The 17,145-nt window shown below is 42.4% G+C and overlaps 1 protein-coding gene across 3 annotated transcripts in view; it reads left to right on the top strand.

Annotated features, from left to right (window-relative positions):
- Window positions 1–16,081, top strand: part of KAT5 (lysine acetyltransferase 5) — a 29,718-nt gene extending 13,637 nt beyond the window's left edge. For 2 of the 3 annotated variants that reach the window (XM_066582286.1, XM_066582285.1), the window contains 13 exons: window positions 3,495–3,563; window positions 4,282–4,418; window positions 6,167–6,238; window positions 7,327–7,398; window positions 7,516–7,599; window positions 7,923–8,003; window positions 9,225–9,473; window positions 9,562–9,651; window positions 9,905–10,045; window positions 11,930–12,023; window positions 12,108–12,267; window positions 12,462–12,543; window positions 13,773–16,081. In XM_066582286.1, the coding sequence (XP_066438383.1) occupies window positions 3,495–3,563; window positions 4,282–4,418; window positions 6,167–6,238; window positions 7,327–7,398; window positions 7,516–7,599; window positions 7,923–8,003; window positions 9,225–9,473; window positions 9,562–9,651; window positions 9,905–10,045; window positions 11,930–12,023; window positions 12,108–12,267; window positions 12,462–12,543; window positions 13,773–13,907 (1,466 nt within the window). In that variant the 3' untranslated portion in view covers window positions 13,908–16,081. The remainder of the gene's footprint in view (window positions 1–3,494; window positions 3,564–4,281; window positions 4,419–6,166; window positions 6,239–7,326; window positions 7,399–7,515; window positions 7,600–7,922; window positions 8,004–9,224; window positions 9,474–9,561; window positions 9,652–9,904; window positions 10,046–11,929; window positions 12,024–12,107; window positions 12,268–12,461; window positions 12,544–13,772) is intronic. The other variant, XM_066582287.1, reaches the window with a different exon arrangement.
- The last annotated feature ends 1,064 nt before the right edge of the window (window positions 16,082–17,145 follow it).

Genomic DNA, 17,145 nt, shown 5'->3' with positions numbered 1-17,145 from the left:
GCTGACCTGGCGCTGAACCCCCTGTTTTTTCAAGTCGGGGAGAAACGAGCGCTGATTTTTTGAGTCTAGCATGATGCCTAGAAACAGTTTCTTCTGGCTGGAACTACGTCCGACTTTTCCCAGTTTATTATCCACCCTAAGTACTGGAGGAGGTGAATAGTCGTCGCAAGATGTTCTTTTAGGAGCTCCCTGGTTTCTGCTATGACTAGGATATCGTCTAAGTATGGCACTGTCAGAACTGATTTCTGTCTCGGGTATGCCGCTAGTTCTGCCATGATCTTGGTGAAGATTCGGGGGTCTGAAGATATCCCGAAGGGGAGGCAGGAGAATTGAAAATGCCTTGTTCTTTCCCCCATGTGGAGCGCAAATTTAAGGAATCTGAGTCCATATGAATCGGTACGTGGAAGTATGCATCCTTTAGATCTATGGACGCCATGAAGGCACCTTTTTTTATTAGTCTTACTGCCGAGTTCACTGACTCCATCTTGAATCTTTGATATTTTATGTGTGCATTCAGCTGTTTTAGATTTATGAACATTTGGGATTTTCCACATTGTTTCTTTATCAAAAACAGTCTGGAGTAAGGACCCGTAGATCTTTCTATTTGAGGGACAGGGGTTACTGCTTTCAACTTCAGCAGGTCTCGACCCCCTGCTGTAGGAGATGTAATTGGTGGCCTGAGCCGCCTCCTAAGAATTTTTTTCTGGGGGCGAGATACGAATTCTATTTGGTACCCCTGGTGTAGAATTTGGGGAATCCAGGTGCTTTTGCAAAATGAGGCCCACCTGTCTGCAAAAGCCTTTAATCTCGACTGGGATGGCATCATGGTCTTGGTTTGTTGAAATCCCCCTGATGAATGTTAGAGGAATCCACTGCTTTTTGCCCCCCTTTGGAGTACCTCCACCTGCCTGTCTTGCCTTTACCCTTATAGGGCTCTGACTGCTGTGTGGGGGGCCAAAAAAGGTCTTCCTTCTCTGTTGCCTCTCCTCTGGAATCCCCTTTATTCTATCCTCCGCTTTTTCTAGAATTTTGTCCAAGTCCGGGCCAAATAAAAAGTGCCTGCGAAATGGGAGCGTCCATAATTTATTTTTGGATGCTAAATCATCTGACCAAGATTTTAGCCACAGTACCCTTCTAGTGGAGTTTGATAGCGCTGTGGCGCAAGCTAACAGGTTGACCGTTTCTGCCGATGTGTCGGACAAAAAGTTTATGGCCATCTTCAAGACGAGATGGAATCCATAATTTGTTCTCTCGGGGTCTTATTGGATATGTGGATTTCCAACTGATCCAGCCACACAGGTGGCTGCTACACCAGGTTTGAGTACACTGGCTGCTGCCTCCCAGGTATTTTTCAATAGGCCCTTCGCTTTCCTATCCATGGGGTCCTAAAGCTGTGCGGTGTCTTCAAATGGTAGAGTCGTTCGCTTGGCCACTTTAGCCACACGGACATCCACCTTGGGTATTTCCTCCAATATGTGCTCACCCCCTCTTAAAATGGGTAGCGTCTGTTGATTCCCTTATTCATAAAGGATCCCGTATCTGGTTTACCCCATTCTTTTTTTTGATCAACTTCTGGATGTTTTTATGGACTGGATAAGTGTGTCTACGCCTTTCCCCTAGCCCCCCGAAAACCTCATCCTGAATAATGCGAGGTTGCCTGGGTTCTTCCATCTTGAGGGTAGCTCTGACCGACTTTATAAGTTCGGAGAGGTCCTCCTGATTAAACAGAAGTTTCTTATAATCGTCCTAGGACTCCTCTGGAGCTGGATGTTCTTCCATATCTGAGAGCGTGGTACTCCTTTCAGAGTCTGAATACTCAGCTGAGCTACAAGGCTTCCTTAAGCTCTTTGATGTGGATGCTGTAGCAGGCTGTATGATTTGGAATATCAGGGCTGAGCATACTTCTTTCCTGATTAACTGCCTAATATCCTCCATAAAACCCTCTCAACTCTTTTTATTACTTTCGCTATACAAAGCTTGCATAGCTGTTTGCTGTATGCGGATGGCAATCTTTATGCGCATGCTTTGCACTTTTTTGGCCTCGTTTTTGGTGGGTCTATTTTCTTGTTCCCCCTAACAAACAATATGGAAATGCAAGTAAATGTGGCTGTGACAAATCACAGGCAGCGTTCAACTGTCATTCAATGAATGCCTGTGCACTGCCTGTGATTGGCTGAACTCTCAGCCAATCAGGCACAGCGCTTACAGGAAGCAAGATTTTATATCCCCGCCGGCTGAAAAATCTTCAGTACAAGTCCAGGAGCCAATTTATTTATTTTTTTTTACACATGCTAGTAATGATTTTCACGTTAGGGCTTACGTTTCAAGCCCTTTCCCAAAAATCACTGCTGGGGTTGCCTGCATCCCATTGCTTTCAATGGGGCCTGGCGACTGTAGCATCATATCTCCTAAACTATACTAAATATTTTTTTTAAACTTTACACTCAGAAAGAATCATAAATTAATAAAAAAATGACACTCTTAACCTGTAAATAACTAAAAAATGCGTCGCAAAAGTGGTTAATTTGGCGCCCATGGTACCCAAGTGGACCAGCAGCGCCAGGAGAACGGAGAGGAGAGACTACGGCCCCCACATAAAACCCCTGATGGGTCGCAATGGGAGGAATCTGGGCTGGGTTAACACCCCCCAGTACTTCTTTGCGATCCTCCCTCCTGGAGAGGACAGGGAAACTCTGAGGAAGGTGGGAGAGGAGGGAGCTTTTAAACCTCTGTGTTCCTGTCCTATCAGGAGGAGGCGATCTCAGCTGGTGCTGTCGTGGAGATGACTGGGAAATCAATGGTTTTGTTTCGTCCCCATAATGGGACAAAATCGCGCCCATCTGTTTAAGTCCTGAAAGGTTGCACCTTCAGGAGCTGAGCGCCAGTGGAACAAAAGCAAAAAATAAAATCTTTGTTAACCCTGTTACTTACATGCAGGGGTATTGGTATCTTAGACTTGATTAGACTTAAATTTTTCTTGCATCTTGCTGGGAAATTACTTTTACCATTGTTAGGTTTGTTCATACATGGCAGATTTGATGCAGAAATTCTAATATTGTCTTGTTCACCTAAATGGGGATTGCAGACATCCGTGTGTTTGCTGCTAACACAACCGATAAAATGAAAGGGAACGATTTTCAGCTGCACAAATGTCTGCAACAAATCTGCTGCATGTGACTATTCCCATAAGGGCGTATCCAGGCAACTGATGCCCATGTGCCCTACTAAATCATAAATGGATGTTCTAGAGTGAAGAACGCTATGGTGGTCGTGGACAACCAATCAGGTCAGGAAGCACTGTAATTGGGCCAGCATGCTAAGCAGTGTACCATTCATCACCTGCTGAATCACATAGAGAGAATTCTATGGATGCTGGTATAAATAACGTAACTATTGGCATTATTAGTAGAAAAGAAGGTTTTTTTGATCAATAGGAATGACTGAAGGGTGTGCAGCACTGGATTGATGATATTTCTGTTTCCATTTATTTTCAGCATTAGCAGAAATCCTGAGCGTCAAAGACCTGTCTGCAAAGAAACTGTTCTATGTTCATTATATAGACTGTAAGTAGAGAAAATATTTTTGGGGTATTCTTGGGTATTCCAGAGGTGATAAACGTCTGATCGGTGGGGTGTGACAGCCAAGAGCCCCGACTGATCCCGAGAACAGAGGTCCCGTATCCTCCTCTTCTCCTCACTGTGGGCTCACTGCACTGCAGATATAAGGGGGAAAAAACGATCGGAAAGCTGGATTTCAGCATGCCTGAGCCTTTGTTCTAATAGGAGATAAGCCGCCACCAGAGGAATCTGACAACTTTACCGAATTGAGACAACAAAATCCACTCAGCATGTGGATGGGGGTTTTGGGAGGAATAGCTGCTGCCCAAACAAGTGTTCAGCCAATAGTTATTTGGGGTACATGCTCACAGGTGATTAAAAACTTGCACAAGAGATTGTCGGGCACAACTCGCATCGGACAGCACACACATAGCCCAAGTGCTGTCCAATGTGCTGAACACGGCACATTGACATGTGTTCTCATCTGAAAATTGAACAAGAATAGGACATGCTGCAATTTTTATTTTTTTTATTCTTCTTGCACTATCAGTCCAAGTAAAAAAAAACAAAAAACAAAACTGTGTGCATACACCCATTCAAATGAATAGGTGCTATTTATGTCTGGTTTTCTTTCAGAAAATCTGACGGGAAACGCGTCTGTGTGCATGCACCCTTAAGGTGAATGGCCATTACAACACTCTTAAATTTGTCACTCTTCCTTTAGTCAATAAGCGATTGGATGAATGGGTCACTTATGATCGCTTAGACTTGAAGAAGATTCAGTTTCCTAAAAAAGAAGCCAAGACTCCAACGAAGAATGGGCTGTCTGGATCAAGACCCAGCTCTCCAGAGAGGGAAGTGGTAAGTAACCAGGTCTCCCTGTCAGTAGAAGTAGGTTCTGAGAGTCGCTATGTATGGCAGGTTATTGCTTGAAGTATATATTACTGTGTGTAATTTTATGTGATGCCTCACTTACATTATATAATAGAACAGTCTTTACCTCATGTGGTTGATCGGCTTAGACCTAAATAAATGTAATTCATTCTTCTACTGTATTTCGGTTGTAAGTATCATGTGCAGGTTGACAGATTCACATTATAAAAGTTGTAGGACAGTAAGAAAACATTGGAAAACACAATAGGAATGCGCTACAAGGTTAGTTTTCGGATCCTTTGCCACATAGAACCAATTCCTTGGGTTTAGGGAGAGCTGCAGGACATGTAGAGGAGTTCTCTTGTATAGAGAGCCCCCCAAAGAAGAGAGATATAAACAATGTGTTGTTAGAAAAAATGTCCCTGCGCTACACAGTACTGTGGTGAGAAAATAAGTATATCCAGAAGGTGAGGTAAACATAGAGGAACAACACTTTCTGGTCAGGAGGGGGGGTGTGATGCTCAGAAGCCCCCTCCTTGAAGTGCCGACTCCAAAATCAAAGTGAAATACACTCGGGTCCACGGAGGTATAATCCGATGCTTTAATGTAAAAGGCAACGCGTTTTGGTGCTTAAACAGTAGCACGTTTCTCAAGCCAGTCATATACAATACGCATACACACATTTACATTTATATAGACTAAGTATAGGTAATACCTTACAATCTGTCCTGTTTAGCGCCATCTTGGAGGCGGGACGGATGACACTGACATACCGCGCGATCGTGTGGGCGAGACGAGTGACGCTGGCATGCCACGTCATGCTGATAGTCAGCGTCACTCGTCCCGCCCACACAATCGCGCTTTACGTCAGCGTCATCCGTCCCGCCTACACAGGACGGATTGTAAGGTATTACCAATACTTAGTCTATATAAATGTAAATGTGTGTATGTGTATTGTATATGACTGGCTTGAAAAAGGTGCTACTGTTTAAGCACCGAAAAACGTTGCCTTTTGCATTAAAGCATCGGATTATACCTCTGTGGACCCGAGTGTATTTCACTTTGATTTTGGAGTTGGCACTTCAAGGAGGGGGCTTCTGAGCATCACACCCCCCTCCTGAGCAGTAAGTGTTGTTCCTCTACGTTTACCTCACCTTCTGGATATACTTCTTTTCTCACCACAGTACCGTGTAGGGCAGGGACATTTTTTCTAGTAAGAAAACATGTCTGCTTTCTTCCAGAAACAGCAGCACACTTATCCTTTGGCAATGTGCTGTGTTAACACTCAGTATCATATCTTTTTACACATCCTATGTATAAGTGTGGTGCTATTTCCGGAAGAAGGCAATCGTGTTTTTCTAAGCTCATACAACCCCTTTAAAGTGAGAAAAGAACAGCAGAATGTATTTCACGGCCTTGCTTTATACCTCTTGTCTCCAATAACTGTCTGATGCAAAACTACTATGGCTAGAAAGTCCTGGAAACCGCAGGAGCAGCTAGTAGTTTCCAGTAAGCCAAGAATACACTTACAGGGAATATAAAAGCTTTATTCAATGTTACAAGTATAATAAATGTAGGTAAATCTAATTGTGTTGGAGATCACACTCACACATTCTGTATAAACCATGCTTTTATGTTAATTGCCTACTGTTACTTTAATAAGGCTTAATAATCCTATAATTAAACGTTATGGAACAATCTAATGTACTTTTATGTTTCATATATTATATTATCAGGACGGGTTTTCAGCCTCTGGATGTAAACAAGAAGTTCTCCATTCACTGACTGCAAGCAGGGATCTTGAAACGGTGCGGAACTCAGAAAGCTGCATACAATTTCTTTATACAGTGATCAAGCTTTATCATAAAAATTCATAAAATCATCACTGTTTTTAGTTTGGCTTCAGTTAACTGAAGATTATTCCATAAACATGGTTTTTTAAATATATATTAATTAGCCATAAAATAAAACCGGCAATGGGTAATGTTAATAACGTTGGTACCTGTCAAGGGGCGAGATATGTTAGGCAGCAAGTAACCAGTCAGTTCTTGAAAGTTGGTGTTTTGGAAGTAAAAATATGAACTAATGTAAGGATCTGAGCGACTTTGACAGAGGTCAAATTTTGGTGACTAGAAGACTGGGTCAGAGCATCTGCGGGTCTTGTAGTATGTAGTGGCTAGTATCTTCCAAAAGTGCGCCAAGGATGGATCAGTGAACTGGTAATGGGGTAATTTGCGCCCATGGCTTCTTGATGCACATGGGGAGTAAAAGATAGCCTTTCTGGTGTGATCCCACAGAAGAGCTACTTTAGTACAAATTGCCAACTATGATAGGCGTCAGAACACTCACAACTTGCTACATAGCAATGTAGTACACAATATCACGCCGGTCGTATATTATTATGGCTGATAGGTGTGTATATAATTTATGTAAGTTTATATGGCAAGTGAAGAACTGTGTATAACTTCCAGCTTTGGAACATAGTTTTTCTAGAATAACCCTTTTTAAAGCAAACCTGTACTGTGCATTCATGTAAATCCCTTGCTCACTGTGAACTTTTGAGTCCAGTTGGAGGTTTTGTTTCTTAATTATACTAAGTATTCCCCCACAAGACTTTATATCGATCTGCTCTATAACTTGATGTGTGCAGATATCGTAGTGGGTTTACAAGTTCCCTTTAATGTAATTCTTGCCTTTAGTGTTTTTTATAAGTGTGTTTGTTGCGCAACCTAATGACACAGGCAGATTCTATCTGAACCTCTGTCCCCAACACAGTGAAATTCTGTAAGTGTCTGTCCTCCATACCACATGGTACTGGTAAAGTACACACCATACATCTGGTCCTCCCGCAACGGTGGGCCAGGGGTTATAAGCCTGTGTCATTCCTTCTCCACAGAGGAAGATTCCTGAACTCATTCTACCTCCAGCTGTAGCCCCTGCGGGAGGAGGAAAATCTCTTCCTGTTCCAGTAAGATTTTGTCTCCCATACTTCCATTCATGTCTGTCACCCTGCCTTTAGTATTTTCCATACAACATATATTGTCAAATCCCTTTTCAAAACCTTTCCACATTTCAACTGTTCTAGCAGAAGCGTAAAGTAGAAGTCGTGTCACCAGCAACTCCAGTTCCACCAGCAGCTGAAACCACACAAGCCTCTGTATTCCCACAGGTAACTGACTGCGAAGGCTAGATTTAAAATCCTAAATCAAATCCAACATATTTGTATGGGAGATTGTCAGAAATCATTTTTAATGTCTTAGTGTATAACGGAGTCTTATGCTGGCAAGACGGTGCTTTTCACTCTGCCATATTTGATTTAGTTACTGATGCAATGCATGCCATTAATGAGTAATATAGTTCTGCTAGAAAAAAAACTGAGATAACTAACCTCAACAGCACATGAACTGATTTATATACTTAGAAGCTCAGTTCTAGTTAGCAGGAATATTACAGACTGCTTGTCGCTGATATAGTTTACCTCTTTCTGTTTAGAATGGAGCAGCCCGAAGGCCAAGTGCACCCGCCGTACCTCCTGGCCGAAAGCGGAAGTCTAACTGCCTTAGTGCAGATGAGGTAAGGACTAAGGTATCAATGTGACTATTTACAGTACCAATCGCTGTTTCCGTGTAATGGTACTTTTTAGAGACAGTTGTATGAGTAATTGCTTAAAAGAGCGATTACAGGCAACTGGTTCATGTAAACACGGGACCCGGCAGTGCAAGTAAGTGACAATTGCAAATTTGTTGATATCGCTTACTTTTTCTCTCCCCTAAAAATCAAGTGACTGTTGGCCTGTTTAAAGAGGGAGTTGCTCATATATCAATGACTGACTGTCTGTTTTCTCGGAATGGAGGCGGGTGGCCAAGGATCACCAGTGCGTTCTGCCTCCCTTCAGTCAGCAATTTCGCTCCTGCATGAAAGCACAGGGGCGATAATCACTGGAAGACTGTTAAGCTCCCAACAGTTGTCCCATGTAAAAGAACTGTCTTAGGGTAGTTTTCAGTGAGCCCTGCCTCTTGTGACAGGAATAACTAACAATACTTAAAGGGGTTCTGTCATTAAATTTTTTTTTTATACTTACCAATTTCTCCCCAGGCAGTTGTCTTATCGCATCTTCTCCTCCCCGATCTTCTCTTGGCTCCTCCATTTCCCTGTGTTACGTCCTCTCCAGCCGGCCGGATCCTCTTCTTCCTGTGACGAAGAGTGCAGAGCACGTAGCATTCACTGCCTAGCAGGGAATGCCAAATCCTCGGCAGCCTGCTTCAGCATGCATGCGCAGAGTCGCTAGTGTTCATATAGTATGTATAGCGGCAAGACCCCGTACGCTGACCTGCAGGAAGCAGGATGCCGGCAAGGTATGGCCGGCTGGAGGTGACGGGGACTGGAGGAGCGAGGAGAACGGTGAGGTGAAAATCTGTTAAGAAGACTGCCTGGGGAGAAATAGGTAAGTATTAGAGATGAGCGAGCATTGCCTTTAGCGAGTACCTGCCCGCTCGAGACTGAAGGTTCGGGTGCCGGCGCGGGGGAGTGGTGAGTAGCGGCAGTCAGCAGGAGGGAGCGGGGGAGGAGAGAGATAGATCTCCCTTCCGTTCCTCCCTGCTCTCCCCCCGCAGCTCCGTGCCCGCTGCCGGCACCCGAACCTTCAGTCTCGAGCGGGCAGGTATTCGCTAAAGGCAATGCTCGCTCGAGCAATTGCCTTTAGCGAGTGTACTCACTCATCTCTAGTAAGTATAGAATTTTATTTATTTATTTTAATGATAGAACCCCTTTAATTTTTATCTGCACTATGTTCAGGATTCTCAAGACAGCTCTGATGGAATTCCTTCTGCCCCTCGAATGACCGGTAGCTTGGTGTCTGACCGGAGCCATGATGATATCATCACGCGTATGAAAAACATAGAGTGTATTGAATTGGGCCGTCATCGTCTTAAACCTTGGTACTTTTCACCATACCCACAAGAGTTGACTGTGTTACCTGTACTCTATTTATGTGAATTCTGCCTCAAGTATCTAAAGAGCCTTAAATGTCTACAAAGGCACCTGGTACGTAAAACGCTGCATGAAGTTGTGAAATACTTTAATGAAGACTACTAGAATAACATACTGATATACTTCTCTTTATTGTTCATAGACTAAATGTAACTTGCGACATCCCCCGGGAAATGAAATCTACAGAAAAGGGACTATCTCATTCTTTGAAATAGATGGACGCAAGAATAAGGTACACAGGCTCTTAAGTGAGTTACAAGTGATCTGTTCTGTGAACCATCATACAGTCTGTGCATCTGTGTGATGTTTTTCAAACTTTACTTACTCTCAAGCTATTAATTCTGCTTCCTCCAAGGGAATTCAAGGTTTTGGAGTGACTTGTGCTTGAGAGGAAATGTGAAATTATTGGCATGGATGCATTAGATACACCTTAATTTCCCCCTTTTAGTGGCATTGATGTGTCTTGCATATATATATTTTTTCAGAGTTACTCTCAGAATCTCTGTCTTTTGGCAAAATGCTTTTTGGACCACAAGACTTTATACTATGACACAGATCCCTTTCTCTTCTACATTATGACGGAGTATGACTCTAAAGGCTTTCACATTGTCGGCTACTTTTCAAAGGTGAGTTTCTTTTGTTAGGAGCGCAGTGTCAAATAATAATTGGATGGACTTAATTGCTTTAAATTCTAGATCTTATTTAATCTATTGTGTATTTTTTACGCCAAGTTTGCATTGCCTTTTCATATGCAGAAAAGTTTAGTATGCTCCGCTAATGGCCTGTTTACATGCAACATTTATCGCTCAAAATTTGAATGAATTCGTCCAGTGTAAATATAAAAGAATCGCTCACTATTCGTTCAGTTGTCATTATTGCTGACTTTCAGTCAGCATAAAAACTGTTGCTGGGCTCTCGTTACGTGTAAATGCTCCCTGCTTCATATAAAAGGTGAAGCACTGAGCAAGAAGCCCGCGACCCAGCAATAAGCCTTTCAGTGTAAACTCTTTGCAAGAGCGCTGACTACCTTAGCAGTGATGTCGGCTCTCGTGCAGTTGATTAAGTGACTGAAAATGAGCGATAATCGTTCCATCGGGCGGAGGCATCGCACACTTTTCGTTTGAACAATGATTTTAAGGTGAAGTTAAAAATCCTCCTTAAGCTACTGAAAGATAAAGCAAAAATATTTATCTCACACTAGACTACAAGCTGTTTTCTCCATGGGAGCCAGTAGATAACAATTGTAATCTGCAGTCAGCCAGGAGCAGAACAATGCAGCTGTTTGCAGAGCCCATGTGTGATTAATCACACGCACAGCTGTGCAAACAGCTCCTGGAGGCCCTTTTACATGCAAATGAAGATAATTGTGTTAATGGCTATTAACACTTTATGCAGATAGATTGCTAAATCTTTCAGTCATTTAAAAGGTTATTTTTGCAAGTTAATGGGCCTCAACCTTTGTACAATGGGAAGAACAAAAGCAGACCTGATAAGCCCATTATAGGTCAGTGTGATCCACTAGGATCTACTATAAAAAGTGTGAAACAGATAATGAAAACTAATGCAATCTTGTCACTGAATAGATCACCTGAGTATAGCTGCTAAAAATGGCACATTGCTTTATTACCACCATTGGCAGGATCACAATGGTTAGACCTTGGTCGATAAGATATTAATGGCATACCCTAGCAATGTGCGAACTATGGGACAGGCTTAGTAGTACTGTCCAATAGTACAAACTAGGCAGAGAAGGCAGTTTTTAAATGTGCCAAATTTATCGCAGTGGCTCATGTTGAATAATCAATCCATTGAATTTTAAGACTGTCTAGTCAAACTGTATACCATCTATTGGTGTAATTTCTGGTGTAAACTCCACCAATAATTTGATACATTTAGACCCCTCTACCCATTGTCAAACGTGTCGAAAACACATCTTAAATGTGGTACAAAGTATGTTGGGCAGTTTTTTGCGCAATTTGTGCCATAAAACTGTCAAATTCTCAATAGTAAATCTGCGCCTATGTATGTAACAAGACTTCCCGTTTTGGGCTCTTTCATGCATACTGAAATTTGCAGCTGTGGAAATTGACAAAATCCACACGTCTAAATGCAGATTTTGATGCAGAACTGTTCCCAGAATCAAGCCATTTTCAATTCCACATCATACCCCTCAGATTAGCTGGGTAGACTTTTCCGCATGGCAACAAATTCAAGTATTTGCGAAAGAGCCCTTAAGTAGGAACTTTTTCAATTAAAAAATGTAGCTGTGGTTTGGAGTTGAGTGAACTCTCAGGTGCAGTGGTCCAAGCAGGAGATCTGCTCTCCTCTGTAGAACGGGCTTTTCAAGAGGAAATTTGCTGCTCAGAAGGTGGAAGGTATATGTATACAGTGAATATATAATTCTATATTTTGTACTCGATTTGATTTAATTACTTTATCATTTCTCCCCAGTTCTTCTAAAAAAAAAATCAAAATAATTACTTTTGCATTTTCTCTGTCCCTATGTGCAGGAGAAGGAGTCAACTGAGGATTATAATGTTGCTTGTATCCTGACACTACCACCTTATCAAAGAAGAGGATATGGCAAACTTCTTATTGAGTTCAGTAAGTCAATGTTTTAGTCTTTTACTGTTCACCTGTGTTTCCCTTTCAGTTCCCTCTTCTTTCTATTGTGTTATCTTTGATTAGGTTATGAACTGTCTAAAGTTGAGGGGAAGACTGGTACACCAGAAAAGCCTCTGTCAGATTTGGGTCTCCTTTCCTACAGAAGTTATTGGTCTCAGACAATTTTAGAGATTCTAATGGACCTGAAGACTGAAACGGGGGAGCGACCGCAGATAACCATTAAGTAAGATATAAAATAGTTTGGTAGGAGAGGCATAAAGTATTAGGAAACATCAAAATGTGTCATTGTGGTCTAATAGTGAATATAACAGTACCAGTAATATATTGTAGTTATCCATGTAGTAGAAACCCAAGTCACAGATTAGGTTTCTATCATTACTAATTGACTTGTACTTATACAGTGTTTTATCTGTTCAGTGAAATCAGTGAGATCACCAGTATTAAAAAGGAAGATGTCATCTCTACATTGCAGTATCTGAACCTCATCAATTACTATAAGGTAACCATCTCTACAACTTCAATAACCAATTGTTTGGATAACAACTTAATATATTCATGAGGACGCATGGAGGTAGTAGAGGCCTGCCCCAGAAAGGACCCTCTTATATTGCGCAGAGTAGAGCGCTTCTGCACAGTATGGACACATTGACTTCTGTAAGTGAGTGTAATGTGTTATACGACGCTAAACAGCTTTGGCAGGTTATTTTGGTGATTGCATGTGATCAGGGAATTTTCCAGTCACCATCAGAGCTTCTTTAACACCCTGTGCGGTTTATGTTCGTTTTTTTATTTGTCTGTGGGAAATCTGCAGCGTATTACAGTATCAACAGTGTATGAGATTTCAAGAAATCTGATCCACACGCTGTGGAGAAAGCTCTTGCCACATAAATTGACCTTTGGTGTGGATGTCAATGCATGCTACAGATTTTACCCCTTCAAATGAGGGGTAAAATCTAATGGACATGAAATACTTGTGGATTTTGATGCACTTCTGCTGCAGGTTTTCCCACTACTGAGACCACATCCTGTGTGATAGGATAGTCGTACTCTTACGGCCGCCTGTAGATGGCCGGGTCGGATCCCGCTGCGAGAATTCTCGACCCGTGCCCCCGCAGTGATCAGTGCGACTCACCTGTTCCCGAGTCTCTTCCGTCCCGTGTGCCAGCTGCCGCTCGGCCGGGCTCGTGCGCAGAGCGGAGCCAGCGCATCACTAGGAAGGTTTCTGTGCGGGCCTCTGCAAGACCCGCACAAAAATAGAACATGCCGCAATTTGTGTTCGCACATGTTTTCACACAGACAAATGGCGGCTGTGTGCATTAGATAGCATTATGTAATGCAATCCTATGGCAGCGGGCACGGGCAGAAATTCTGCTGCAGAATTTCCGCCCGTCTGCAGGAGGCCTAAAGGAGTTATTCCACCAAATACATTTATTACCTATCTACAGGATATATGATCATTGCTCCCAGTGATAACATCTCACCGTGTGTGAATGGAGCAGCAATGCACATGTATGACTACCACTCTATTTACTTCTATGGGATGGAGGAGATTGTTCCCTTTCCATGTAAAGTGAATGAAGTGCTGTTGGCAATCATACCCTATCTAATAGAATAGCTTGAAAATTCTGATAGCTTGATGTAGAATGCTCTTTTGCAAAACTTCTAATAAAGCCAGCAAATTACCTATAAGCCATTAGCCATGTTTTTTTTTGTGTTTTTTTTTTATAGGGGCAGTATATCCTGACACTCTCAGAAGACATTGTTGAAGGACATGAAAGGGCCATGCTGAAAAGACTTTTGAGGATAGATTCAAAATGTCTGCACTTCACTCCTAAGGACTGGAGCAAAAGAGGGAAGTGGTAGACCAATGGTGGTCTAAGGAATAGCTGAACTATGACAGAAAACTGTTCTAAATTTCATGGACTGTTCCTCTCGGATGCTATGAACAAGTGAACACTTCTGAGTACTTAAATGAAGTGAATATCCTACAGCGCAATCTTCAGTTTGAGCTCTTTTTTTATATGACCAAATGTATATTTCCTGAAAGGTATTTGGAAGCAGCAGATTTTATTGTAACGTAGTGGCTCAGTACAGAATGGAACCAGTGGTGGCAAATACATTGTGTGGTCATGGGGGGAGGAGATGGATACAGGAAATTCTACTTCAGTAGCACAACTGTAAAGTGAGAGAAGTTGAAGAATGATCCAAGCATGTTGTAGGCAAAACTATGGTCGTGCTCTTAACCTTTTCTTGTACCATTTAAAGGGAACCTGTCATCACTGAGCCCTAAAAACTATGTTGTTTCTTACTCAGACTCTGTGTTCCATCACCATTGAGCCTTGTACTGTGGTTTATGGGGCTCAAAAGGTGATGACAGGTTCCCCTTAACCAATATACAAGAACATAGCTGTAAAGCATTGACATATTACAAAGTTCAGCTCTCTTATTTACCTGTAGAGGCTTCTGTAAGATTATAGATAAAAACGGAACTATTTTAATTAAAGCAATTGCTCATCCCATGAAATTTAACAACAAGCGATTGTCTGTCTTAGCAGACTGGTGGTCGACTGTCATCGTCTGTATGGAAGTTGGCCATGTTTGAAATTTTTGTCCAATAGTTGGACAAAAGGTCGTTCTTGCAAGATTTTGGGCTATTGGGAGCAACAAGTATTTTTAGCTGTGTACAACTGGAGCTTGATGTGTAAGACCAGCTTAAGGGCGCCCACCCACTGGCGATTTTTTTTTCTTTGCGTTTTTTCTCAAGAGCAATTAGAATTGAATGTACTCCTGTCCACTGGCGTTTTTTTTTGCGTTGCGTTTTTTAACATAGGAACTGTCAGTTGCATATGTGTCCTTATTTTTCTCCTAATGCACCCATGAAAGTCAATGGAAATTAATGGAAAAGCCGCGAAAACGCTGCGAAAACGCTGCGTTTTTTCACGCACGAAAATCGCAATCGCCAGTGGGTGGGCGCCCTTAGGGATGCAGAACTGGTTAATGTAACAAATGGTACATTTAAGGTTAACAGGACGACCATGCCAGAGGGGTACTGGTGTTTCTCGTCGACACAAAGTGTTGGGTGTCGACATGGGTAGGGCTGTTTAAAAGCCAGGTGACGCCCCCTGTTCATGATTGGCTGCAGTGCTAGGTCCTGGCACTCGCCACGCCGATCTCTGTTTGGTCTCGTGTCCTCAGCTCGCCACTCCGGCCTTCTCCACTGCCGTCCTCTGCCTCTTAGGTGCTCACTGCTAGGTCCTGGCGGTCTCCATTCTGCCTTCAGTCCTCGGCTCAGCACTCCGGCCTTATCGCTCTGCGCTGCTGCAGCCTAGGTAAGAGGTTTGCGCCGGGGGTTGTCCTGTGGTGCTCATAGCAGCTGAATCGGGGGACGCTCTCTGTTCGCAACTGGTAACAGCTTGACTGTGGCAGATGGGCGGGGGGGGGGGAGGGGGGTGGAATGTCGTTAGACGGCTGGCTATCTGCTCACAGCGTGCGGCATTATTTTTTTGCTAGGATGGAGGGTTATTTTCAGTGTAAGGCTTACATTTGCTGTAAATACTTTTCATGTTACTGCGGCCCTGATGTCACATGCAAGGATTTACACATAATGTAAGACTTACACGGACCCTCCATCACAGCCATAACTCAATCCCCACACTGCTAGGACCTTGCAGCAGCCAGCCAATCAGGACCTTTGGAGGTGTTACCTAGCCCTTAGCTGTCACTGAAGGTTCTGGTAGAGACATAATACAATAGTACCCATACCAGGTAGTATAATCACCAAGACCTCTTCTGCCACTAGCAACCACTTCTGTTGCTGTTCAGGAAAATGTTTTGCAGCTAAATGAATGCAAGAAGTCCTTGTAACACTATGTAAATACGTGTTTTATAGCTGTTGTATAAAATATTTTAATGATAGAGATAGGAGCCTATTCCTACATGTTACTATTTATTTTCTAGGCGCTATTTGATGTCCCAACTTCTGGTTTTCAACAGGGCAATGTATTCACTTTGGAATAAACTAGCAATTTATTAACTAATTGGAGGCCATCCAATGCAGATATTTCATGCACTGCTGTGTGTCTTAATTTAATAAGACAGCAACCAGTTGTTTGTATTTAATGAGGTTTCAGTGTCATGGTTTAGTTTGATTCCAGTAAATGTGATAGGAGGGCAGGGGCACACTTGTCCAAAAGTTGCCAGCCCTTAAATTAGCCATAGAAAATGTCAACCATTTGAGGCTTATACAACTGACTGTCGTCTTGTGTAAAGATACCTTTATATCAACAACAAAAAAAAGGTTATGGATCTTTCTATATGACAATAGGGGGTGGGGGAATGGCTCGGTCATTAAAGGTGCAAAATAGGCCATTCAGCGGTAAAACAAATACTTCCTTGTCCACATATCGGAAGTGGTGGCATATCCTGATCTGTAATGGTGATACCAGTAAATTTGGCACATTCCATATGTGGCTAATTGTGTTTGGTATTATTTTGCTTCCTGTGGCCAGGGTATGTGCACACAATTTGTATAAAAATAGGAAGATACTTTCCTATCCCTTATGATGGTGCCATATGCAAACATCCCTAACTTACCAGAGGGGAAAAAAAGTTAGTATGTGATGTGTAACAGAGGCAACTTAGAATATTAATTCTAAACGAACATGTGCATTGCATGTTCTATTCTTGTCTGTAAAAGCAGACAATAGGACATACCACAATCTTATGAACCATCAGTCAGTGTGAAAACATGCTCATGTGCCCAGGCTTCTTGATAGCTCATTACAGAAGAGGGATTTGTGCACATCTTCCCTGCACCCAGTTTTCTCTTACATCATACCCATGTGTCTAAGCAATAATTTATCCACCTTTTACAGGAAGCTATTGGCAGTTTTTCAAATACACACACCCTAATTTATTTATCTCTTGAAGGAATATTCTGGTTTTAGAAAATTTTTATAACGAAAAGTTCTTCAATATAGTAACAGTTACTGATTGTTTCAATAGAATAACTGCAGGCAAAGTTGTTGAAAGCCATATTTGCTTGCTTATAGGTTGTAACAAATCTGTACTGGTCATGTAATGGAGAGCCACATGGCTCATT

Source organism: Eleutherodactylus coqui, chromosome 11 (assembly GCF_035609145.1).
Source record: "Eleutherodactylus coqui strain aEleCoq1 chromosome 11, aEleCoq1.hap1, whole genome shotgun sequence".
Lineage (NCBI taxonomy): Eukaryota > Metazoa > Chordata > Amphibia > Anura > Eleutherodactylidae > Eleutherodactylus > Eleutherodactylus coqui.
This window is presented reverse-complemented; position numbering and strand designations above follow the sequence as displayed.